Source organism: Protomyctophum bolini, assembly GCF_963924005.1.
Source record: "Protomyctophum bolini genome assembly, chromosome: 20".
Lineage (NCBI taxonomy): Eukaryota > Metazoa > Chordata > Actinopteri > Myctophiformes > Myctophidae > Protomyctophum > Protomyctophum bolini.
This window is the reverse complement of record NC_137881.1, coordinates 30,829,231-30,854,114: the sequence shown is the minus strand read 5'-3', so window position 1 is coordinate 30,854,114 and position 24,884 is coordinate 30,829,231. Positions and strand designations below refer to the sequence as shown.

The 24,884-nt window shown below is 42.4% G+C and overlaps 2 protein-coding genes across 2 annotated transcripts; one reads left to right on the top strand and one right to left on the bottom strand.

Annotated features, from left to right (window-relative positions):
- Window positions 1–592: 592 nt before the first annotated feature.
- Window positions 593–6,179, bottom strand: LOC308335769 (large ribosomal subunit protein mL48-like). The gene is made up of 8 exons (XM_080792953.1): window positions 5,880–6,179; window positions 5,691–5,752; window positions 4,363–4,397; window positions 4,070–4,158; window positions 3,536–3,705; window positions 2,324–2,426; window positions 1,532–1,621; window positions 593–720 (listed from the first exon to the last, which is right to left on the bottom strand). The coding sequence occupies exons 1-8, from the start codon at window positions 5,898–5,900 to the stop codon at window positions 646–648; spliced, it is 645 nt and encodes a 214-aa protein (XP_080649079.1). The 5' UTR covers window positions 5,901–6,179; the 3' UTR covers window positions 593–645.
- A 2,146-nt stretch (window positions 6,180–8,325) lies between these two features.
- LOC308335852 (E3 ubiquitin/ISG15 ligase TRIM25) lies at window positions 8,326–24,510 on the top strand (the record flags this gene model as incomplete). Its single annotated transcript, XM_080793071.1, has 11 exons — window positions 8,326–8,553; window positions 10,001–10,290; window positions 11,197–11,427; window positions 12,231–12,339; window positions 13,615–13,713; window positions 14,680–14,913; window positions 16,859–16,881; window positions 19,449–19,597; window positions 20,880–21,047; window positions 22,139–22,204; window positions 24,485–24,510. 11 exons carry the CDS (start codon window positions 8,326–8,328, stop codon window positions 24,508–24,510), a joined length of 1,623 nt encoding a protein of 540 aa, XP_080649197.1.
- Window positions 24,511–24,884: the final 374 nt, after the last annotated feature.

Genomic DNA, 24,884 nt, shown 5'->3' with positions numbered 1-24,884 from the left:
CAATTTGATGATATTCAGTCTTTCAGACCCAAAACCCAACGTCGTTGGATAATATGTTGTCCTCAATTCCATGCTGTATTGATGTTGGTACCATAGGAGATGGCAAAAGTAACTCTCGAGAGCTTAAAATGAAACCAAATGGACCCGGACCCATTTTCTGCTCAAGAGTTAAAGATCTATAAGGGTGCATTTGGTTACCAACTCTTCATTTAGCTGGGGACCACCTGGAACCCCCTCAAGGACCACTGGTGGTCCTTGGACTACTGGTTGAAAAACCACTGCGCTAAACCTAACCTTAACCTCAAACCAAACCTGGTCCACCAGGAGAAGAGTGGTGGAGAATCTTATTCTTGGACCATGTTATTTTAACATCCTTTAATTTTGTCAAATGTCTTAGTGTTTAGTGTAAAACACTTTTCTTGAAAATGTCTAGATACGAAATAAACATGTTCCTGCATTTAGTGCTTTAGATTAGACGAGTGTTCGATTGAACCATAGCCAGGTACATCCATGACACTATGCCTAAACCAAAGCTGGTCCACACCGGGAGAAGAGAGAGCCCTTCTCATTAGAAGGAAATAATTACAAAATTACAGCTGTATTTTTAATACAAGTTTACAGTGGGGTTTTTTTTTTGTGTTTAAATTAATTGATCTGTGCGATGAGTCCCTCTAGGTCAGGGCGTTTCTTGAAGCGGGCGAGGTAGTCAGCCTCTGTATGCTGGAAGAGAGAGACAGAAGAGAATGAGTGGAATAAGAGGGGGCTTGTTAGACAAAATAAATAAAATGTCATTAAAATATGCAGTGGTAAAATGTCCCACACCTGACCCCACACTGTGACGAACATTCAAGGTGTTATGTAGTGCTGCACGATTAATCAAAACAAGATAGTGATCTAGATTCAGACACCTGTGCGATCTCATTTCTAAATTTGAGCAAGAATCGTGCAGCACTAGTTGGCTGTCCAATGAAGTCGAGCAATTTGATGTTGTCTGTTTAAACTAAAGCCACAGTAGTTGGCTCCAGCTGTCACATTTTGAATGTAGTCATGTTCAGTTCAGCAAATGCAGACTAAAGACAATACATATTTTCTCCCATGCTCTCTCCCAAGCTTGGCAGAGTCTAGCGCCCAGGATTATATTTGATAATTGACACTGGGTGAAAAAATCGTGGGATATTAATTTAGAGAATCGTGATCTAAATTATTTTGGAGGAAAATTGAGATTGACGTTTGAGCAAGAATTGTGCAGCACTAGTATTATGTCGATACATAGGAGTAACATTGATTTTAACATGGTTCCTCATGACATTGTAGCAGTAAACGTAATATATACAACAAGAAATGAACAATAACCACTGTTCTCCTGGTGCTTAATGTACTTGAACATGCTGCGTGCGAAAGGTGACTCCTACGTTATAAACAGTCTGCAAAAACAGCCTACAGTATAGATAAGCAACACATTGTGAGCATGTAGCGGTTATGGTCCTATTTTTGTCCCTCGTTTAGCAGTCACTTATTGCCAGTTCCTCACCTCCTTTACAGATAGCTGAACGCCCTCGGGTTGGTTCTTCAGAAGGACTTCCATGAAAGTTGGGCTCAACGTAGCGCTGAGATGACTGAGCTAGAACACACCAAAAGAGTCAGAGATCACATAATATTAGTCTCACAAATTGCGGTTCTAACTGCAATTGCCGGGGAGTTTGTTCCACAGTTTGGGAGAAGAGTCTGACTGTCTGGGGGGACGTGTGGAGCGTTGTCCCGGGTGTTTTAGGGAAGGTTCTGACAGCTTCCTTGTGACGATTTGACATAATTATCTCTTGCATCATCGAGGAAATGTACAGTAATGCAGGGAAATGAAATGGCTTCAGACTAGTTTACAAAACACTGTCTCATTCTTCTAATGAATTGTTCAGAGTGTATGCATGATAATGTGTCAATGACGTCACATAGTATGTTAATAATACTTTAGTGTCATGGCCTTGGCTTGTGATTTTATCGAGTCATTGCAGACAGTGGTACAAATCATATAGATGATTATGACCATGCTGTATTACTAAGATAGATGTTTTGCTTTTGTGCTTTTGCCATTTCTTGTGATTGCCCTACTGTTGTCGTTTTTATTGCTGACCATGTACTGTGCAAGACAAACACTCGGGAAGATTCATTGCCATCATTTCACAATTGCTTCACCGCTCAGCTAATAAGAGAAAGCAGTCCTGTGTGTGTGAAGTGCATGAAGTGTGGAACTATCAACTTAAAATACTATATTGATAACAAAATACATTAGGGCAGGCTATAGGGTTCAAGTGGTTAATAAACTTACCTGTACAACTCTCATGTGAGTACGGAGGGCACTGTCCACATACATCTTGGTGCCTTGCTCTGGCATGACCATGACCTCTGTGCTTTTGGTGGGCAAAGCATAGCTGACAGGGATGAAAGAGAGCGTTAACAACACAGAAACCATTCATTCCAACAGCAATTACTTCATACACCATTGTTCTCGAGAGACTTTCCCATTCCCGGCATTTTTACACATTATCTTTCTTTAAATATTCATTGAATAAGCGTGTTTTTGTAGTCCTTTCATATTATCAAATGGCATGTCAACAGCTATTTCAAAATGGACTAAATCCATTAGTCTGATTAGCCACTTATGCCATATTTTTGCAAAAGAAACTACATTAAAAGTAATAGTCAATTAAATAGATTCATTTGATTTAACTGTTGTACCCCTACTGCCAATCTCCCACTTTGTGTGAGACTGATCTATAATTACCTCATCGCTCTGGATCGCCTAAATTGTAATTTGCACCGAGAACAGTTTAAATGTCACAAGAAAGACCCCCCCCCCCCCCCCCCCAAATGACAACCTCACCTCATCTCCTAACCTAACCATAACCGCAAGCACGGGAGCAGGCACTAGTCTGACATGCGGATGAACGTCGGACAAATGCCCTGTCTGAAAAGCTTCCACCTCCCGAACAAACGCCTAAAAAATAAATCTCCAATCTCATGTCTTTTTGAAGAGGCGTAGAGAAAGTTTCTTATGAACTTGTTTCTTTTCAGCAAACACACAGCAGCAGTCCATCTAGAGAAACGGATGTGTTTCAGGCACGTCGGCCTTCCCCAGCGTTGAATATAATATAAAGTTCATAAAATACTCAAGAGAGTGCGGATATTGCTTTCTCTATAGGTCTTCAAGAATCTGCACCCAGCTATTGAGACTACTCCTAAAGACTCCCGAGGGGTGCAGTACTTAGTTTAGACAGTTTTTGGTTTAGACTAGTCATTGGTTAGACCAGTCATTAGTCCTACAACTACAACCTATCTCAAACCCTCACCCTAAACCTAACCTCCCACGGGGCAGCACACCTAAACCTAACCTTAACCCATGTCTAACCACCAATGACTAGTCTAAACTAAGTATGCACCCCCTCCCGAGTAGAGTGTGCATTCTCTTAATGGTTTTTGATCCGGTGGGAGATTTGTCATGTCCTTTTGAAGGCCTTGTGTAATTTGGTTGTTTGTTTACCTCTCCTGCACTTTGACGCCCAGCCTGTTGCAGAAGTTATGGATGTACTGGGAGAAGTGCTCCACCGTGGTCATGTCGTAACCCGACACCGTGACGTTCAGCGTGGGGTACGCCGTGTCTGTGGCCACGCTGATCGGCTTCATCTGCAGCTTGTCCTTCTTTTTCTTGGGCTAATAAAATAAAAATGGCATAAGAAAGTTAAATGTATTGGGTGTACTGTACACCCTGTTTCTGGCATCCTATCTGAACCTCTTTAGCAGTAAGAAGGTCATGGATGTGGAAAAGAATTAGACCTGAGGACATAGCCCCGAGTCGTTACCCAGGCTTTTATTTGCGTTCGCGTTCGTCTCAAAAATGAAAGCCTGGGGAAACGCATTGGAAACTCTGGCATAGGAAGCCCACTTCCTTGTATTTTGCTAACCAATAAGTTAGCGTGTTGGTGACGCTGTTTTCTACCGGGGAGGGCAGGGGCTTCTAGACCAGAAATCATACAGGTTACATACATAGGACACAGCATATTAAAGAGAATCTTACCGCTTCTTTTGGCAGTAGATGCTTCCATTTGCCAATCGTATGCGTTGGCTGACTTCTGTACTGTCTGGTATTGGCTGGAGATGAGCCCCCTGAAGAAAATTACATATCATTTTGGGGGATCCTCCTTGGCACATGAGATTGAGAACTACTGATTTTAGAATGCATTTGTAGAATCGGCCTCAGGTCTTAATGGGTAAGTGTATTAATTCATTACACTCTGATCTCATTCGTACCTACACGTGTGCACTAAATGCACTTATTCATTGACACAAGTCTTTGCACTAAAGACTCACCATGATGCACCGGATGCAGGAGAGATGCTGAAGCCCTTTAAAAAAACGATACAGGTTATTAGACAATGATTCACATTCATTGTTAAACCTGCAATCTCTTTTCAGCATCACCGGTGTTGCAGACTCTATTCTTAATTTTAAAGCTACAATCTGTACCTTTCATATTCAGTATCCTGTATGAAAGACAGAATATCTACCACTAGTTCTAGTAGGGATGTTAATAGTTAATCGATGATCGTTGAATAAATTCTTCAATTAAACTTAACAGTTAACAATTAATCAAATTCTGTGAATGTAATGCTGTGGCCGAGGAACGAACATGTGGGCCGGTTTATAAAAAAAAGCCCCCCCAAACGGCTTGGAAACCACAGAAACGTCTCTGCTTTTGCATGCGATGTGACAGTGAAAGACGATACAGTGCACTTTTCATTTCATTTCATTCCTCATACAAAGATGCCATTGCCTGGCCCTGAATCTAAAATGATCAAATAAATATTTGTTTAAGGAATATTATATAATGTGCCTTTTGTATTCATTTTGTATATCAGCAAAATGTACATTGGCAAGGGGATATATTGTGCATCTCTTGCAGAAACCTCATCTCCATATTTTAAAGGTAGAGTAAGTGATTTCACTCAAAAAACCTTAGGTTTCGTTTTTGGCTGTGGGACCCAAGCCTTCGTCCAATCAGGATAGAGTCAAAAACGAAACCTAAGGTTTTTTGACCCCCAGGGGTTAACTGGGGACAGGGAGGAACTCCTTATATGGTCAGCACACTCTATAGTAGAGAGGATTATCACAACAAAACAAAAAAATAAGTGATATTTGAATTAAGTGAAATCACTTACTCTACCTTTAACGTCCTACTTGATCATACTAGTGTCACAAAAGCATCAAAAGTAGCAGAACTGCAAGCTCTAGTCTAGTCGAAACGACTAGATGTGCTGATGTGCTAGTATAGTAGTTATATTGCGTTAACATATTAAGTAGAATAAATTCCAGTTTGCAGTTTTTATATAAGCCCATTTTAAGTATATGTCGAATAGTGTGGCTGTTTTGGGCTGCTGTCCAGTAAATCTTTAATCTTCTGGACTATGAATGTTGTACATTTAATTACAGGGTACAACTGAATTGAACTTGTGTGGACGTGTATGAAATTTTAAAGTTATTTCCATAGACTCTAGAGCTTATGGTTATGTGTTTATTTCAAATATATATTTAATTTCAGATGTTGTCAGTGACCTTGAAAAAGGGACTGACATGGCTTACTTATGGACTGATAAAGTCTACACAAAAAGTCACGTAGATTAACAAAAAGACTGTCTTACCGTTGTAAACACGTTGAAGCTTGGTTCAACACGAATGGATATTGTGCAACTGAACACTGCAACTGAATGAAACAAACACAAATGTTCACGTTAAATAATAAGAATGATGTCAATGCAAGATTGAATCAACGCTATCAGTTCCTCTGAACTGCCATCCTTCGGAGCACATTTATTAAGACAGTTATTTACCTTACGAACGGCAACATTCATTGTCTCGGATGTATTGTATGTGTTTGTAACGAGAAATGTGTTATAAATGAGTTAATGTTGCAGCCTTCCTCCAACAGTTTTTTCACACGCATCACGGAAGTGGCTCCGTTGTTATTTTTGGTCCGACTTGCAAGCATAATCGTGCAACCATAGTTCCCCTTCCGGCAAGATCCTATGTATTTGTAAATACATATCTTGCATAGACATTATGTCTATGGTCATCGGTCATATGTCAATAATGTCACACGACGATAAGAGCGCCCCTCCCCGTACACGAGTGTGATTTTTTTTAACAAGGAGCTCCCCATCACACACACACATGCACACACTTTACTAGACAATTTATATCTTTCTCCCCGTCCCCAGTGGCAACTGGCAAGTGTGTGTGTGTGTGTGTGTGTGTGTGTGTGTGTGTGTGTGCGCGCGCGTGCGTGCGTGTGTGTGTGTGTGTGTGTGTGTGTGTGTGTGTGTGTGTACGTGTGTGCGAGAGTGTGTCCGCTCCTTTATCAGCAATCCGTGGAAGTGACGTCAGAAAACGTGAACGCTCGGCTGCATAGGGTCATTTTGTGCCTTGATTTTCAAAGGAATATTTATGTACTACCAGTGTCCACCTTATGCTTTAATATTATAAAGGTTCACTAAATTATCTTTATTTTGTTACATCAACACTGAAGAATGTACCTCATACAGGATTCTACAATGTAAATCAAATTTGAATTGAGCAGAGGATAATTGTAGGCAATGTTTGACCATTTTAGACCAGTATACTTTAGCTGTAAGCCTTACAGGAGTATCTAAGGCAGAAACATACCCTATGCCGCACGTCCCCTCCCTCATCCCTCCCTGCTGGCTGCAGCAACCTGCTCAGTTCTCACACAGTCTATCTATGGTGTACAAAGCTACACCTACACTGATTTTCTCACAACACTTTCGTGTTCCCGGTGGAAAACTCCAGCAGAAATAGAATAAACCACAACCGAACGGCTGATGACGGAGACTGTCTCCTGCTTCCAGAAAGCGACAGGTAGGCTAATAACAAGCTCAACCAAATCAATCTGAATCGTGACACCAAGAAGAGGAAAGGTAAATTAATTGCTGGTATGTTATCGACTGATGTACCGTATGCTAGCCTAACACATACAGGTGCAACGCGCCTATTTTAGAGATGTATTATTTAATCTAATGTCATTCAAAGTAATATCTGGCACTTAAAATAACAACCTATCTAGTGTGATTTAGGATTCATAATAATCTGGCACTGTCTTCCCATTCATAACCACCTATAATAATAACACTAATACACAACAATGCAGTACTGTGTGTCACACTGGTATATCTTTTATAACGGCTTTGAAAAATCCACCTTTCAGCAAGAGAGAGGGAATTATCACTTTTCCCTTCGACAGGTGACCCTCAGTTACAACAACCCCTTGTTTTCTTAATTATTTTTCTTCCAACAGTCTGTTTATTGATATTTTCATAATGAATTGAATGTATAGGACACGGGTGAAAACAAGGAATTTCTTGGGTGCTGCTTTTAGAGTAGACCTGAAGTGGCTGACTCTGTACTGTTTACATTTTCGTCTAATAAAGTATCAATCAATCAGAATAATCGCTCAAATAAATCTCACTCTCAGCCTTGGTCCAAGACTATCATACCCTGTGAGGTGTGATTGATAATGCTATCGTTGATTTGATTTGATTTTTATTTGGATCTCTTTTAGCCTTTCGGGCTGATCTTCCAAGAGTCCAGAAATAAATCAAAACATTACAGAATACATTATATTACATTACAAAATAGTACATTGCATTTCAAAAAAATACATTACAAATTGCACTGATGCTAAAAGACAACAGTGAGTATCACAGCGTAAAACAAAAATACCTATACCTCTAATCCTCTACTGAGTCTACTCATTACAACCGCACACACTCACGCACACACAGGCAAACATGCACCGCCAAACACCTGGGCGGTTAGCCTGGTGGTCCACAACCAGGTCCTTGAGGTCCCCAGCTAAATGATGGAGAGTTGGTATCCAAATGGACCCTTAAAGATCTAAAATTAAACCAAATGGACGACCCGTTCTCAAGAGTAAAATTATTGTTAAACATATGCATTAGTTAACGTTTGCCTGTTATCTCTCCTATGGTACCAACATCAATACAGCATGGAATTGTGAACAAAAACCTTATACGTTTTGGGTCTGATAGGCTAAATCTCAGGTGGTCTGTGTGGCTCAAATAAATAATGAACCTTCATAATGAAAAGTGTTGAAAACCACTGCTTTACACCACTTCTACTAGTACTAACCCCCCCCCCTTCCCTCCTTCCCTCTTCTCACCACCACCATGCAGTCTGAACGACCACCCTTCCCTTCCCTCCCTCCCCTACCTATAGCCTACCCCCCCCCCCCCCAACAACATGGCCGCCTCCGGCCTGCTGCCTGACCAGTCCAGCGTTCTGAAGGAGGAGCTGACCTGTCCCGTGTGCCTGGACGTGTACCGCGACCCCCACCTGCTGCCCTGCGGACACAACTTCTGCCTGGCGTGCCTGCGCCGCCTCAAGCGCCAGGCCGAGCGCGGCCGCTTCCGCTGCCCCGAGTGCCGCGAGAGCCACCGATACACCATCTGCCTCCAGAAGAACTTCAAGGCGAGTCGAAGGGAAGGAAACGGCTCTTCTATTCCTGTCTCCCTCCTTGACACAAAACATTTTCAGGGGGGGGGGGGGGGTTGGGGATTTTCAACTGATTATGAACCAGGGACCACCACCCTGACTAAGAACCTGGTGACCACTGTTGTGTTGGGTTGGGGGGGGATAAAAGCTTGAAATGAAATATTGATTGTTAGAGGGTTATTAGTAGGGCTGTCAAACGATTTTTTTAAAATCAGATTAATCACAGCTTAAAAAGTATTTAATCATGATTAAGCACCATTCGAACTATGTCCAAAATATGCCATGTTTTTCTGTATATTGTTATATAATATGGAAAGAAGGTGGATATGCTGTACAGTATACGTTTAACATACGTATGCATTTATACATGTATGTTTACATTCTATATATAACAAAAAGTGTGGCAGGAGGTGTCTCTCGCCTGTCACCCTGTGATTTGAGCCGCTGCCTATGAAAACTGCAGCGTTTTATGGCAATAACCAATTTGTGTTTTTCCCCATTAAGATAGGGTCTAGATAGTGCAGAGTGGATGGGATTATGAGGTGTATAGGGAGGGTCATCCAAGCATGGATTAATTGAGTTAACATTTCTAATCTGATTAATTTCACAATTGAATTTACTCAGTTAATTGAGTTATTTTGACAGCCCTAGTTATTAGTTCAGATTTTTGGACTTAAAAAGGTGTAGGAAATACTTTTTATCATTTACCATTTTATTTTACCATTTATATAGTGGTTGCAAATTTTAATTGATTGCCTGGGTCCCGTGGTGGGAGGTCTCGTTTTAGTTCTGGTCATTTTGGTGTATTGTTGACCTACCAGCGTCGCAGTCCCGCCCCCTTTCAGAACGACGAGTGGCCCAGGAAATGATTCTCCATTCATTTTCTCCATAGGCTTTTCAAAAAGTATTTATTTAAAGACGGTTACGCCGCGGACAAAGCCAACTCGGACCGTGACAAATCATGACAACAAACACAATATTTTGGGCCGATCAATTAATTAGTAAGAAGAAAAACAAAACAAATAGTGTTGTATTCCTGCCTTTTATTTTCTTCTTTCAAATTATTTGATCGGCACAAATTATTGTTTTGTTTGTTGTCATGATTTGTCACGATCCGAGTTGGCTTTGTCCGCGGCGTAAACCGTCTTTATATAAATACTTTTTGAAAAGCCTATGGAGAAAATTAATGGAGAATCATTTCCTGGGCCACTCGTCGTTCTGAAACGGGGGCGGGCCTGCGACGCTCTAGTCTATAGAGTAACTTTCGTTCAACTTTGACCCCTCTGTCACACGGAACTATGATTCTGTGCTGCTGCCAGGGTAGTGATACCTTTTCAGAAGACAAAAATGTAGCTAAAACAAAATAAACTACAACAAAATAGGTTGTTGAGGTTAACACTGTGTTCTCTATGCCTTTTCAAAGCTGGCCAACATCGCGGAGGATTACCGCAAGAGAGGCAAGGCTGCGGCGGCCGCCGCCGCGGCGGCGGCAGCTGCTTCCTCCTCGTCCTCCTCCGCCGCCGCCAGCTCCGCCCACGGGGGGGGACCCTCGTCTTCCTCCTCGTCCCATTGGGTGCAGCAGCAGCCTCTCAGGAACGCGTTAGCGGCAGTGCTGTGTGACTACTGTACCGCCGCGGCCGAGGCGCCGCATATGGTCGAGGCGCCGGGAGAGGCCCCGGGAGGACCCTCCTCCTCTACTTCCACGGACGACGGGTAAGGGCCGCTTCATACTCCTGTTTTACCGCCGGTTCGGCGAAATGATTTCGGCTCGTCAGAAATTTTCAGTAGCACCGAAGAGCCTAATTTAGGACGGTACCCGCCCCCCCCCCGAACCTCAAATGACGTCACATTCACGAGTATGAATCGGCCCTAAGGCAGGGCTTTCTCAAAGTTTGTGCCTTAGGTGGGGTTGGCTGAAAGGGTCTTTCTGTGTGGAGTTTGCATGTTGTCCCCTAGGGTAGGTGCCCTCACAAAAACCAGGCCGTAATCCCGGTCTCTAAACTGCCTCTAAAGTGTAGAGCCCAGGATTACATTAGATACCGGTAATTGACACTGGTGGAAAAAAAAAGGATTACAAAATCGTGGTATAAAAATTAAAGAAAAGTGGTACCTCAAGGGGTACCTCGGAACACGTTGGTAATATTTGGAATTTATCAATGTCACTTCATGACTGTAACATTTTTGTATTATTTATTTTGAACGGTGCACACCCTATGTCCCCTATGTCTGTTTAGAATACGACTCTGTCTGTTTGTAGTGCGACCCATTGCAGATGATTGCGGTCGCATTCGGGTCACACACTGTTGAGCAGACGGGCCATTCACAGCACTGAGCAGTCAGTTTATTGGGGTCGCATTCGACACACACACACACACACACACACACACACCCATTGACCACTGCAACACACACACAGCCTGCACCGCTCAGTTCAAACGGGTGTGATTTGTTTAAAATAATATATATTATACTGTCAGATGATCGGCTCTTGGTTTACGTTTATAGCTATGATCCTAGATTACTGTTCCCACATGCCTTTGATGTACCTTGGTTGTCCTTGTCCCTTGCTTTCTGTAAATCGCTCCGGATTAAAAAAATGACCTCATTTGTAAATCGTAGGGACGTGGTGACCGCGGGCGCGTCCGTCGTCGTGTCCGCGCCTGCCGCCGCCGCCGCCGAGTGTCGCCCCCTGGCGGTGAAGATGTGTCTGAAGTGCGAGGTGTCCATGTGTCAGGAGCACGTCAAGCCTCACCTGGAGCTGCCGGCGTTCCGGGAGCACGTGCTGACCGACCCCATCGCCCCGGACGACTTCCGGAGGAGGAAGTGCCAGGAGCACGACGAGATATACAGGTACGTAATATATACCGTAAGTCTGCGTGAGACTGTTGTCGGCCTCGCGCAATGTTCAAATGCTTCCGTCGTACAGTTTTGTGCGACGGATAATCTGAAAATGATCAGGATAAAGCGGATGTGATGGTCTTTTTCCCTTTCTTTTGCACATTTAAAAACATTTGAATTAACAACATATAGGGTTGTGCAGGTGAGATGTAGTGTATTAGGTTAATCTCACTTAACAACCAAAAATATACAAAAATAATAAGTATAAATGAAAAAGAAAAAGTATTTGTAGAAAAAAAGTGTATAGTGTGTGTGTGTGTGTGTGTAAAAGAGTGGAAGACATTGAATTGATAGATTTGATTCTAAGCTTATATTTTAAATGATTTTGAGTATGAGATCACAGTATAGCTGTTCCATAGTTGTACCTGGTGGAAAACTGACACAGACCAGTAGATAACCTGGTCTGTCTTGACTGTCTGTCAGTCAGTCAGTCTGTATTGAAATGCATAAAATGAATGAATACATTTTATTTATATTGTGCTTTTCCAGACAAAAGTGCTTTACGGACATGTTGAACAGCAAACATCAGAGAGGAAAAACAGCATTTGTAGTCAGCTGATAAAACAAGTTTAAGCAATACAATATGACCTAGGCCTTAGGAAAAAACATACAAATGAGTTCCAGAGCAAATGAGCCCGAGCCGCAGAAGCTCGGTTCCCCCCCCACGGCATAATGATGATGATAATAAATTCCAAACACAAAGACGGGCTTTGTAAATCTGTCGGCTAAAATTTGCTATACTCGTCGACACACAGCTACTACTGCATGGACGAGAAGATGCTGGTGTGCAACGCCTGTGTCATCGAAGGCGGCCACAAGGAGCACACCATAAAGACCCTGAAGAACACCATGAAAGATCTCAAGGTCTGCACACACACACACACACACACACACACAGTCACACACACAGTCACACATGCACAAAGTTCGAGGCCTAATGCTTACTAAACTGCAGGTTCTTTAAATGAAAACGTCTGACACCCATGTGAATTCTAATGACTGAAATCATAACAGCAACAAAGGGCATGAAAGGTATCTCTAAATGGGTAAACTGGTAAAAGAGAACACTGTGTTATTTAGCCTTTGCTGCTCTGTTGTTCTTCTCTGATCAGGTGACTCACGTTTTCGTTGTTTGTTTTTTTTTACACAATGACCACTGATGCCTCTGGCATCTGCATGAATGACTAGTGTGTGTGTGTGTGTGTGTGTGTGTGTGTGTGTGTGTGTGTGTGTGTGTGTGTGTTTGTGTGAATGACTAGTAATTCAATTGACTGTGTGAGAGAGGGAGGAAGAGTGTGAATGACTAGTAACAGAGAGAGAGGGGGAGAGAGATGCTCATGATATCACATGGTTTTCCGGGTGGAGAGTTAAGCCCAATGCATTTATCTTAACCCTTGAGGACCTGAGGCTGATTCTACAAATGTCTTCTAAATCCTAACAGTTTTCTGAAAGCACATATGTTGCTATATCACCCACAATTATTATGTATTTGGCCACAGACCTCCCATCTATAAATATTTGTTTTCAGGGAACACATTTTATTAAAAGTCCTTTTCTTTTCTTATTAATATGCATTTGGCCATGGACCCCCCATCTGGAAAGGCATTATGCCAGGGGCCACCATAAAAGATTTGTGTATTTTTACCTTTTTCAAAATTATTCTAAAAATATAATTCTAGATTTTTTTCCAGAAATGCTTCAAAAATGGCAGACGTGAAAGCTCACAATGTGTCACATCGCAAGCACTTTGTGAACTGTGAGCCGATATGCTATTTTAAAATATCCAAAAGTATAAAATAGGGTTAAAGTGGTTTGACCCATTTTGGTGTTAGCATTATATTATGGCTAGCTATTGAAAAATAGCAGATCTACAAGCTCATAGCGCGCCACCGAGTGGTGCGATACGAGCTTGTAGGTCTGCTTTTTTTTTTATTAATCAAAGAACGACTGACATAGAAACATAGCTTTTTCAGAGAACTGTCAGGATGTAGAAGACATTTTTAGAATCTGATCTCAGGTCAAAATGGGCTAAAGGACCCTTGGGGGTCCCCCCCCCCCGGACCTCACTTTGAGAACCACTGATTTAATCTCTCTCTCTCTCTCTCTCTCTCGTGTCCTCTGCTTATTTTTCATCAACAGCAGGGGTCTCTGACTAGGCAGCTGAACAAAGTGGAGAGGAGGTACACCTGGGCAGAGCGGAAGCTCCAGGAGCAGAAGGAGAAGGAGAGACAGAACAGAGTAAGAAGACCTCATTTATATATGTTTTCTTTTAGTCTCTTCGAGTGGAAATGTCCAAAACTGTTACTTTTCAAATCAAAGGTTACTTATCACTCCAATGCAATCGAGCCAGCGAGCTCGCCTGAAGCTCAGCCCCGACTGGCTGCGATTTGGAGAAACGCAGAGACGTTGGTCGCGTTGTCCGACTATTATACTAACCCTAAATCTAACCCTAACCCTAGTCTCAGTCCTGACCGGCCACGTAAATCCCCTAACCTCATATCAGTCTTCTTAACCGGCTATGTAACTAAGTCAATATTGTCTTAACGGAGTGACGGGTGAGTCGTTTTAGATATTTTAGATTGTAGCAGTGAGCCTGTTGTCTCTGATGTCATGGACACTGGGCTCACTTCCTTCCTGGACTACATGTTGTCTCAGTAAGACAGCTCTCCCCCCTATCCACAAGGAGGAGCAGTGCACCAAAGAATTATGGGAATTGTAGTCCAGGAAGGTAGTGAGACCAGTGTCCATGACATCAGAGACAACAGGCTCACTGCTACAATCTAAAATATCTAAAACCACATATTACACACATAAATACCCCCAGGAAAGTGATCTAAAGCTTCTAAACGTCATTAACATATATTTTTTTGCAAAAAGGGTGAAGTGTCCCTTTAAGGCTCATACATCATAGTCTGGAAACTACAACATGACGTCACGAGCCGCGGTGAAGAGCAAACCACCGCCATCACCGCTCCAGCTCCTTCTCTCTGTTTTTTACTCGCCACCGCTCAACGTTATTTCAGCTCCGGTGGTCAGCTCACCACCGGAGCGGTGGTCGTCGCCTCACCACCGAAAATCCAGACTATGAATAGGCCTTTAACCGGCCACGTGTGTCTGACTATTGGTACATAATACCATTACCTGAAGAAGCAGCCTTTTATACTCTTTGCAACTCCTCCTCCTCCTCCCTCATTTTGTGTGTAGAAATTCATGGAGGACTCGGAGGAGGTCACGAGCCGCCTGCGCGAAGAGATGCAGGTCATCGTGGACGGCTTCGTCCTCCGGCTGCAGCACTGGACGCAGCTCCACTGCGACGCCAACGGGCCCGCCATCCTCAAGAACATCTCCCGCATCTGCCAGGACGAGGCGCGGCTCCAGGAGGTCCGCGTCGGCGTGGAGGGCCTCATGAGCGAGAACGACCCCTTTCGCTTCATCGAGGCGAGCAAAAGATTTTTTTTTTTTTTTTCACTGTTTTGTTTATTCAAGATTCAGGGTATACAGTAAATCAAATGACAGTATATGTGACACATCCATATGAAACATATAAAAGATAACAAAATGTTTTGCGAGTCCATACACAAAATATTGTGGTAGCATAAAATAAAAATAAGAAAATAAAATAAAACGTTGCATAGTCCTATGCTAACATGGAAGCGACACTAATACAAACCACATAACCTGAATCAAGTTTTGAAACAAAAACAAGACAAAAGTATGACAAGACAAGACAAGACAACATGGCATGGTCATTGGTCACCCAAAACATAGTCTAGGAAAATTGGCCTCAGATCCTGTGCAGCAGGGGCGTGGCCCAGTGCGTTGCGTTTCAAATGAAATGCGAATCAAAAGACAGGGGCGGGTTCCACATGGAGTGGGCGCTACATCTAAATAAGACGGAAGGGAAACAATTGCTCCTTGAGCGGTGGTGGCCTACTACAATTCAATTTGGAATTGGATTCCCTTCGGACTATTTTCATGGTATGCACAGTGCTTCAGACCGGAAAGGGGAGTTTCCGCTCAGATTCTGAGCGCAACGTACTTCCCTCACAGGGATACGTTCCTTTTTTCCCAGAAGTTCCTTTTTTCTCACCCGCCTAGTGGCGAAAAATAAAACTTCTGGGAACTCAGATTACCCAAAACATAATAGACGTGGTAGTGCATCCACACATGGCTCCTAATAATATATATACTGAACAACCCAGCTGCGTCGGGACGAGCAAAAGAATAATTATAATAATAATAATGAAATGCAAACCCTTTTTTGCCCGACTCCATCTAGGGATGGGACGATAGATAAAAAAAAACTTTCGTAAAGATTAGATTTAGGACACACTGTCATACAATAGGCTCTTTTTTTTCTCCCACACTGCACAAATCAATTCATCCAAAATAGACGATCTACAAGCTCCCAACGCTTCCCCCCCCAGAATAGGGATGTCGGGAATTCGAGTGAATAATGGCAATTTGAGATTTAAAGGGATAGTTCAGATTTTTGTTAACTTATTAAGCTGTGTGAAATACTTGCCAATAATATAGTGGTTGCAACTGTTATTAATTGATTACCCCGAGTCCCGTGGTGGGAGTTCTGCTCTGGTTTTGGTGAAATATGAAGTAGTTCCGGTCATGTTGTTGTGGGGGGCACAGGGGGCCACGCTGTCAAAGTAAATTAATCCACAAAATGAACCCCTCTATCACACGGAACTATGTTTTTTCTGTCCATATTTCACTACGCCCAAAAAATTGTTCCATGTGATAGAGGGGTCAAAGTTGAACGAAAGTTGTGCTAATATTTTTGAAATGGGTGAACAATACAAATCACGATTCTGAATTAATTTACTTTTTACTGCGTGGCCCCAGTGCACCCCACAAAGTGACTAGAACTACTTTAATAATATTGACCAAAACCAGAGCAGAACTCCCACCCTGGGACTCACCGGGCAATCAATTAATATAGTTTCAACCACTATTAATAAATATTTCATACAGCTTAAGTTTAAAAAGATCTGAACTATCCCTTTAAGCATATTTCGATTATCACAGTAATATCGTTGATCGCAATGATCTTTGCTACAGTAATCGCGACATGTCATTTTGATATCGTCCCATCCCTGCTGTAACTCCCTTCTCCTTGTTTCTGCTTTCCTGACCAACTGAAGATAGAGACGCATGTTTTTCCATTATCCAACAACAAAGATTGGCAATCTTTTATAAAAAGTTTTTGTACCTTGTTTTGTGACTTGTGTATATTGACCTTACTCTGCATTTGCCTCGCCCCTATTACGTTTCTCTGGGGAAGAACATCTGCTGAATATCTACATTTAAATAGATGATTACTGCATGGAATCAATGTAGTCACACACGTGTCTGTATGTATTCTTTTTAGGCATACAAGACGACAGGAAAACAGTAAGTACTTTTATTTGTCTTCATGGCAATATTATCCCAGTAAAACGGGAGTCATTTGCTGACACAGCTGCTGTGTGTGTGTGTGTGTGTGTGTGTGTGTGTGTGTGTGTGTGTGTGTGTGTGTGTGTGTGTGTGTGTGTGTGTGTGTCATGCTGAATAATGATGATGGGGATGTTCGGGAGCTGGCTAGATCTTCCCTGTCCCTCGATTTGAGGAGACGCAAGGTCCCTTTAGCCAGGGAGTCACAGCCCCATGACTTCCTTGGGTTCAAACGGAAACCCAGTGGGGAAACTGGACACTCGCTCCCCAGGCTTTGTAGTTTCATGGGATTGCCCGGATTTGAACGACCTCTGTGTCCAAGCCGGTGTGTCGACTCCCTGGAGTTGGGCACGGCCTGACTGTGGAGGTCTCCGAGGTCATAACAACTGACCTCACCTCTGTTAGAGCAACAGTGACCTACAGCGGACACACCCTCCTGTTGACACCTAAGGGTGCCCGGCGGAACCCTGTTGGATATGTTCCAAACATCGGCAACAACCACACTGGACTGGACTCAAACTCCAGGGGGAAACTTGCTTGCCTGCCCCATGCTGAACATTCTGGGCTGTATTTTGCGTGTCTTAAGTACCAGGTCTTATTCCCTAACTTGAGTAAACTAAAGACCTGGAGGCGTGATGTGATCAATGCCATTTGGCTATTCTGAGTGGCCAAAGAGCATTGACCACGCCTCCAGGTCTTTAGTTTACTCAAGTTAGGGAATAAGACCTGGTACTTAAGACACGCAAAATACAGCCCTCTGTTTCTAAGGAACACTGCTCTCAATGAGGGACATTATTACCTTTACAGTAAAAGCCAGGTTACAGATCCTTCCCACCAAACTCAACCTTTCCCTCTGGTTCCCCTCCACCTCATTGCTTGCATCACACCACAGGGCTCGTCACAGAAACGATGTCACACATTCTGAATGGCTGCTATGCCTATAAAAGGGCTTTACATAATGGACAGAATAGTTTATCTCATAACAAAGGACATATCTGAACATTTTACACTTGTCTGTGAGACTGTACAAACATTCCTGTGTCAAACCTTCCACGTCTCAACTCGGTACTGAAAATCCTGACATTTTTCTCTGCTGCTAACACACCAGATGTTATTGTTGTCAATGAAGAGAACGGATCAGTTTTCATTCTTGAAGTGGCCTGAACCTTTTGATTCTAGCTTAGAGGAAGGCTTTCTGACCAAAGTCATTAAGTATACCAGCCGCTCCTCCAGACCGTCATAGGGCTATAGGCTACAGGTGCAATCTACTTGTGTTTATCTTCGGCGGCCTAGGACATAGTGCACATAGTTTGGTTGTAAGACAACTTGGGACGCCAAAAAAAGCAGCTAAACGGCGTGCACAATTCTGTGCAATCTCTTCTACTATCGGTAGCCACCAAATATGGCGAAGACGCTGTTACTTGTACTCCCGAAGGGTGTGTGTGTGTGTGGGTATTTCTCTGGGATTTGCTGATTACATTCTGTACAGCACCTTGTAAATATTTGTGTCCGTGTGTCTGTGTGTGTGTGTCTCATCATCTCATGTGGACATAAATACATGATTAAAGTGTGTGTGTGTGTGTGTGTGTGTGTGTGTTGTGGACATAAATACATTATTAAAGTGTGTGTGTGTGTGTGTGTGTGTGTGTGTGTGTGTGTGATTCAGCAATGCATCGCGGTTCGGCCGCACACGGTTCCGCAGCGATGCAGCAACGTGACATAATCGAAGCCTAAATATAATTATTCACAATATAGTTGTTGTTATACTGCATGTAAGAAAATATGTTGTTCAGTATACCTGACTGCTTGTATTGACTGATGAAAAAAGATGCTGTTGTGCAGTAATAGAGCACTGAAGTCCTGACGTAACTCGCTCATCCCGACGATTCCCCTGGTTCGCGGAAGTAATTTCTCTATGGAGAATAACATGGGGGTGATCTTAATATCGTCTACTATAAGCGTTGTGGTCCAAAAATAAACAAGCTGTCTCGGCGTTATTGTTAGGGAGGTGTCTCTGTATCGTTTGCAACAGTCAGTCACTCATATATGATACAGTCTGCTTCTAGCGAAAATGTAACTAATCCAGCAGCAGTGACATTAGCGTTTTCTCTCAGTCAGTTGATTCTTCATATCCATATGAGTGAAGCGGCCGGGGTGACATGTCTATTTTTCAAACACAGTTCTTATATGAAGCAATCTAAAAATCCTCCTATGGCGATTTCAATGCAACTAAAAAAATACATGAACCTGGGGACTGACGCCCTCTACTGAAAGTGACGTCAGACTTCGGTGCTCTATATAGAAACGTGTGATGCATCGTGGAATCTAATCGCAATCAGATTGAATCCTGAGGGCAGTGCCGATGCACACCTCTAGTGCCTGAAGCCGAAAAACGTTGATGTACTTTAGGCTTATGGTTAAAATGCAAAAAAAACCCCCAAAAACATGGCATTCATAAAGTGTGTGTGTGTGTGTGTGTGTGTGTGTGTTGTGTGTGTGTGTGTGTGTGTGTGTGTGTCCATCCTTAGGTGCCGCCGACAGCTGCGAAAGTCCCTGTTTTACCCCGAATACATTAACATGGAGACGGATGTTCTGGGAGTCCAGATGGAAGAGGAGATGAGGAAAGTACTAGAAGCAGAGCTCCACTCTCCCATAATCGCTGCAATCGATTCGTTGTGTAAGAAGACGGATACTTTTTCAATTCTGTTAAGGCTGCAACTATCTGTTATTTCCTTTCATAAAAGACAATCCTTCAATCCTTATATTAAGAGGGTTTTTTTTTTTTTTAAAGCCTGGAGTCAAACCAGCCAGGCTCTTAGTGAATCAGAACAATAAAACAAATTAATTTTCATTAAAATAATAGGAAATAAAAGTGTGTGTACATAATGTTAAAGGACAACTTTAGTTTTTTTCAATCAAAGTTCATGTTTTAGGTTGTTATTCGAGAAAGTAAAAGGTGAGTGTAATTGTTTTTTCATTTGCTGCTTTCTTTCGTTTTTGGGATAAAATTGTAAAGAAATACATATTTAGCTCCATGCTCAAATGCCCCCCTGTCAAAAACAGCTAAAATCCCTAAAACGAAAGAAAGCAGAAAATGAAAAGAAATTAACACTCATCTTTTACTTTCTCTAATAACAACCTAAAACATGAACCTTGGTTGAAAAAAAACTAAAGTTGTCCTTTAAGAATGAAGGAACTACTTTTCCCATGAGCCTTTGCACGTAACATTTCCCGTGATTCTAGCCAGCCACGGTCCCAGCCTTGAGGCCTATTCATAGTCTGGATTTCCGGTGGTGAGGTGACGACCACAGCTCCGGTGGTGAGCTGACCACCACCGGAGCTGAAATAACGTTGGGGCGGTGGTGAGTAAAAACAGAGAGAAGGGCTGGAGCGGTGGCGGTGGTTTGCTCTTCACCACGGCTCGTGACGTCATGTTGTAGTTCGGTGGTCACCTAACCAACGAAAATCCAGACTACGTATGAGCCTTCACTCATCCGCGAAGAGAAAAGCCTGGTCACAACCTAAGGCAGAGAAGGTATCGGCGGAAGTTCGGACCGGAAAATCTGTCCGATTTTCTTTTCTTGTTCACAGAGAATATAGACTGATTTGTAAAGCGTCAATGTAATTTCCTTGAGCTGTACTTCCGCCAAAATCCTGCAACTTCCACCCCCCCCAAAAAATGATACCGTCTACAGCGTAGGTCTTGCCCAGCGTGGATTCTAGCCAAAACGATTGGGTAGCATTTTAAATAAATTAATACTAATGTGATCCTGGGCTCTACACACCCTCCGCCAACCTGGGGAGAGCAACGGACTTGAACTCATGCTTCCTTCATGCATGAGTGTCCAAGTCGCCCGTTTACGCCTGACAGGGGGGGGAGTTTCCCTGGTTGAAATTAATACACTTTTAAGCATCAGTTAATACATACTTGTTATTGTGATTGTGTATTTTTTTTAAAGGTAATTTTCCCGTGCTGGAGGAGGAAGAGGAGCAAGAGGAGAACGAGGAGGAGGGCGAGGAAGAGGAGGAGGAGGAGGAAGATGACGACGACCTGGATGATAGCAGCGAAGAGGAGGAGGAAGACGACATGAGGAGCGACGACGAAGAGGAGCTGGCAGAGGAGCAAGGTTATAATAGTTTGGGATTTTTCATTTTAGTTTAAGTTCGCTTTGACATTTAACCTGGACCTGAAACATATCTGTGGTTATATCTTCGGTTTTTTACCACCTTAGCCATTATTTTAAACGTTTGCTGTTGGAATAATAGAAGGTCTACAAGCTTGTAGAGCAGATCTGCTATTTTTTGAAAAATCGTGAAAATGTGTGCAAATCTTTTGATATGCTTTCACAGCGGACGTTTTTAACTTAAATATTTGCTTCTGGGGGTCCCTGGAACCATAGACATAATAAAGGTAGACGCCTCTTCGGGGCTCTGGGGCGTTTGTATCTCGAGGGAAGGCAACATGGAGGCAAGCTTTCCCGAGATTCCTTTGCGAGGCATAGCGGAAGCTTGCCAAGCTTCCGGGTACTGGGTAGGGGACGGAAGGGGACGTTTCCCAGCGGCACTGGCTTTGGCAATATAAATTGAAGTCCTGGGAAAGACGTGCTGTGCTTGGCCAGTAGTCGCTTGAGTGGCAGTGACGCAGCCTGCAGCACTTCGCTTGACTTCCTCCTCCCGTTGGATCTTTTTTTAAATAAAGGCTTTCGCCTGTTATTTTATATTTTTTATGAAGGGACAGACAGTAGGCTGACAGGAAATGGGGAGAGAGATGGGGGGGAAGACATGCAGTAAAGGCCGTCTGGATCGGGAGTTGAACCCGCGGCACACTGCCAGACTGGATAGACAGCCATGGTGCCTGGACCACTGAGCCATGGCCCAGGCCCATCTATATTTGTTAATATCTATGGCTGGAACAGCATATTTTCAGATGGGGGGGGGTCTGCGGACAAATTCGGCGGGTGTCCTTGACATGAAAACGTTTGAGCACCACTGACTGATATGTTTTTCAGGATTTAGAAGACATTTCGCAGAATGTGGTCAGTAGACCTTAATGGGTTAAAACTAATCAGTTGGTTAGTTTTAATTCGTTTCTAGAGCAGATTTGCTCGTTTTGATTATTATGTTTTTTTTTTTTTTTTTTCGTTTAGTTTTAGTGGGTTTTTTTACACTTTTGGTCATTTGTATTAATTTCTTTTGGTTAATTATAATAACCTTGCAGAGGAGGAGGAGGAGGAGGAAGGACAGGACCAGAGCGAGTCTGCTGACGACGTGTACAGCCCAGAGGGTGAGGAGGAGGAGGAGGAGGAGGAAGAGGAGGAGTTAGGAGAAGAGGAGGAGGAGGAGGAGGACGACGAGGATGAAGTGATAATGCCAGCTAGGGTTTCCAGACCGTAGCTTAATTTGTTTTTTTTGGCACGTTTTTCATTTATTTTTTTCTGCAACTCTCTGGCTGATTATACTGACGCTATAATCATTCGTGTTAATTAATAGGGCTGGGCAATAAACAGACAGAATCAAATATTATTATTTTTTCTCTATCGATATTATGATAATGATCATATTTTGACAGTATTCTTTCATACTATTCTTTTCCAAAAACATCGGAAAAAGCAAATCTACAGGCTCAAAAACATGTGAGCTTGTAGGACGGCTATTTTAGCCGTTTTTGACTATTTGACATATTTGACGAATGCGACTCAAGTGACATATCACATAATTTCAATATCAAAAATCCCAGATGATATCGATATAATATGAATATATTGCCCAGCCCTGTCCTATAAAACTGGAATGTTGCATATAAAGCAAATGAAAACGGCCACTGGCACTTCCCCCCCCCCCCCCCCCCCCTTTTTTTGCCTCAAAACCTCCAACATGTATTTTTATAGATTACATTTAATATTAGGGAGCCAAAACACATTTTGCACAGACGGCACTATCTAGTGTGTGAACCTCTTTAATGTATGATACTGCTGTGTACAATGGTGCTGCCTTTACTGCTATGTGTACTGCATACTGTTTGTATTGGGCAATATTTGCTTGAGCAGAATGTTGACGAGGGTGCGGTGAACTTTGTTTTGTCATCCAGGGGGGCTGAAATGCTTCCAAGGTCAATTTTGAGTTAAGATGCGTCTCCTTTTTTTTTTTTTTGCTGCATGCTTGAATGCATCTGAACCACTTCAAAAGTCCTGTTTTCTGAAATCCCATGTTGCTGTATTATATATATACAATGCTGTCGGGTAGAAACCTCTTATCTCCACATTTCTTTCCTGTAAATTAATACCCTACTTGATCATACTACAGTGTCCCACAAAAGTAGCAGATCTACAAGCTCAAAACGTGGCTTGAAATGACACGTTTGGAGCTTTGTACAGTAGATCGGCTACATTTGCTATTTTTGAATCCTGAAAAGTAAGTGGACATATGAGGTTTCCACCCGACAGAGTTTAAACAGGTTACCGGTATGCCCAATTCATACTTTGTCGCACGCGCAAAAACAAAACAGACTACCTACAAGCTCGTAGCTCGGCTGTTTTTGGGCACTCAATGCCGTCACGTGATATGCGCATTACTCTTTAGCCATGGGGAATTTAGTAAGAAAACAATTATTGAGGGTTTAAACTGGGTTTTGTTTACAATCTTCATGTACAATCCCCAGATTTGTTGTAATTTCACCATTTGAGGGCCATTTTAATAATACATGTAGTTTTCCTATATACGTTTTGATTTCAACATGACGGGCACCTTGGAAAAAAAAGTGGTGCTTTTGCCCAAAATGTAACAAGGCAAGAGGCGACTGTAGGCCTACTATGAATTGTCTGGTATAGGATAGAACAGTGGTTCTCAACCTGACAGTGAAGTGACATGGACTTGACAATTCGAGGACTTTCAATAACAAAGGTCATACCTCAATGCTAAATGATATAAGAAAGAAGCAAAAGGCCTATATCCATGCTCACAAGTCACAATGCCTGAAAAGGCTGAGAACCACTGTGATAGAAAACCAGCAGTATATGTGTGTTCACAGAGGACCATTATTTATTTGGGTTCCCCCGAGCCAAGGACCAATCTTGGGAAGAAGTCTGATGTACACTGGTACAGGTTTGATTTATATTGCATACGTGTAGTTGCAGACTGCAAACCAAAGACTTAAACACGTGCACCACACCGCACATGTACTATATGTATATTGGGAAAAGACATTAATATATATATAAATAGGTTGCGCTGCATTTTCTGTATAGTAAACTAATATAGTTCACTTGCAGTTTATAGCCTATGACGTGACTGTGAAAAACTCATTGAATGTGTTAAAGGCCAACCTAGGCAGAATTTGAATCTGAATCCTTTCTTTGGAATTTTTTACAATGCATTCTGTACTAACGTGTTTGTTGTGTCTACAAGATGCTGGAAAATGTCCACCAGCTAAGTTGTTTTGGCACGCACACGTCAATACAGTAAGTAGGCTAGCAGAGATTTGTGTGTTTAATGAACGATAGAATTCTGGTTTAAAAATCTGCCAAGTTGCCCTTTTAACTTGTGTCTTTGATGTGTTTCTATGCAGAGTTAAGATATTCTGTAAAGTTTTAGGTGAGGTGGTGGGAAGTTTGCACTTTATTACAAATAATTCTATGATGTTTAGATTACAAATATTTGAATGTTACAAAAATGGAGTGCTCTCATTGCTTAAATATGTGATTTTTGAATAATTGAATAAAGCCTGTTGTGTTCAAATAATTACTTGGTCCAGTCAGTCCTTTAAATATGGAAAAGATAACCTACAGTTTACACAAAGTACTAACAAGTAACTGCCAGTTAAAATTTAACATAACACACGCACACACACAACCGAATCAGAGTGAAATCAAATGGAATAAGCAAACTTTAGAAGCAGGAGTAGTTTGTGGAAGCTAGGTGGGATGATAACCAGCCAGCCAGCCATTACAAACTAAAACATTGGACTT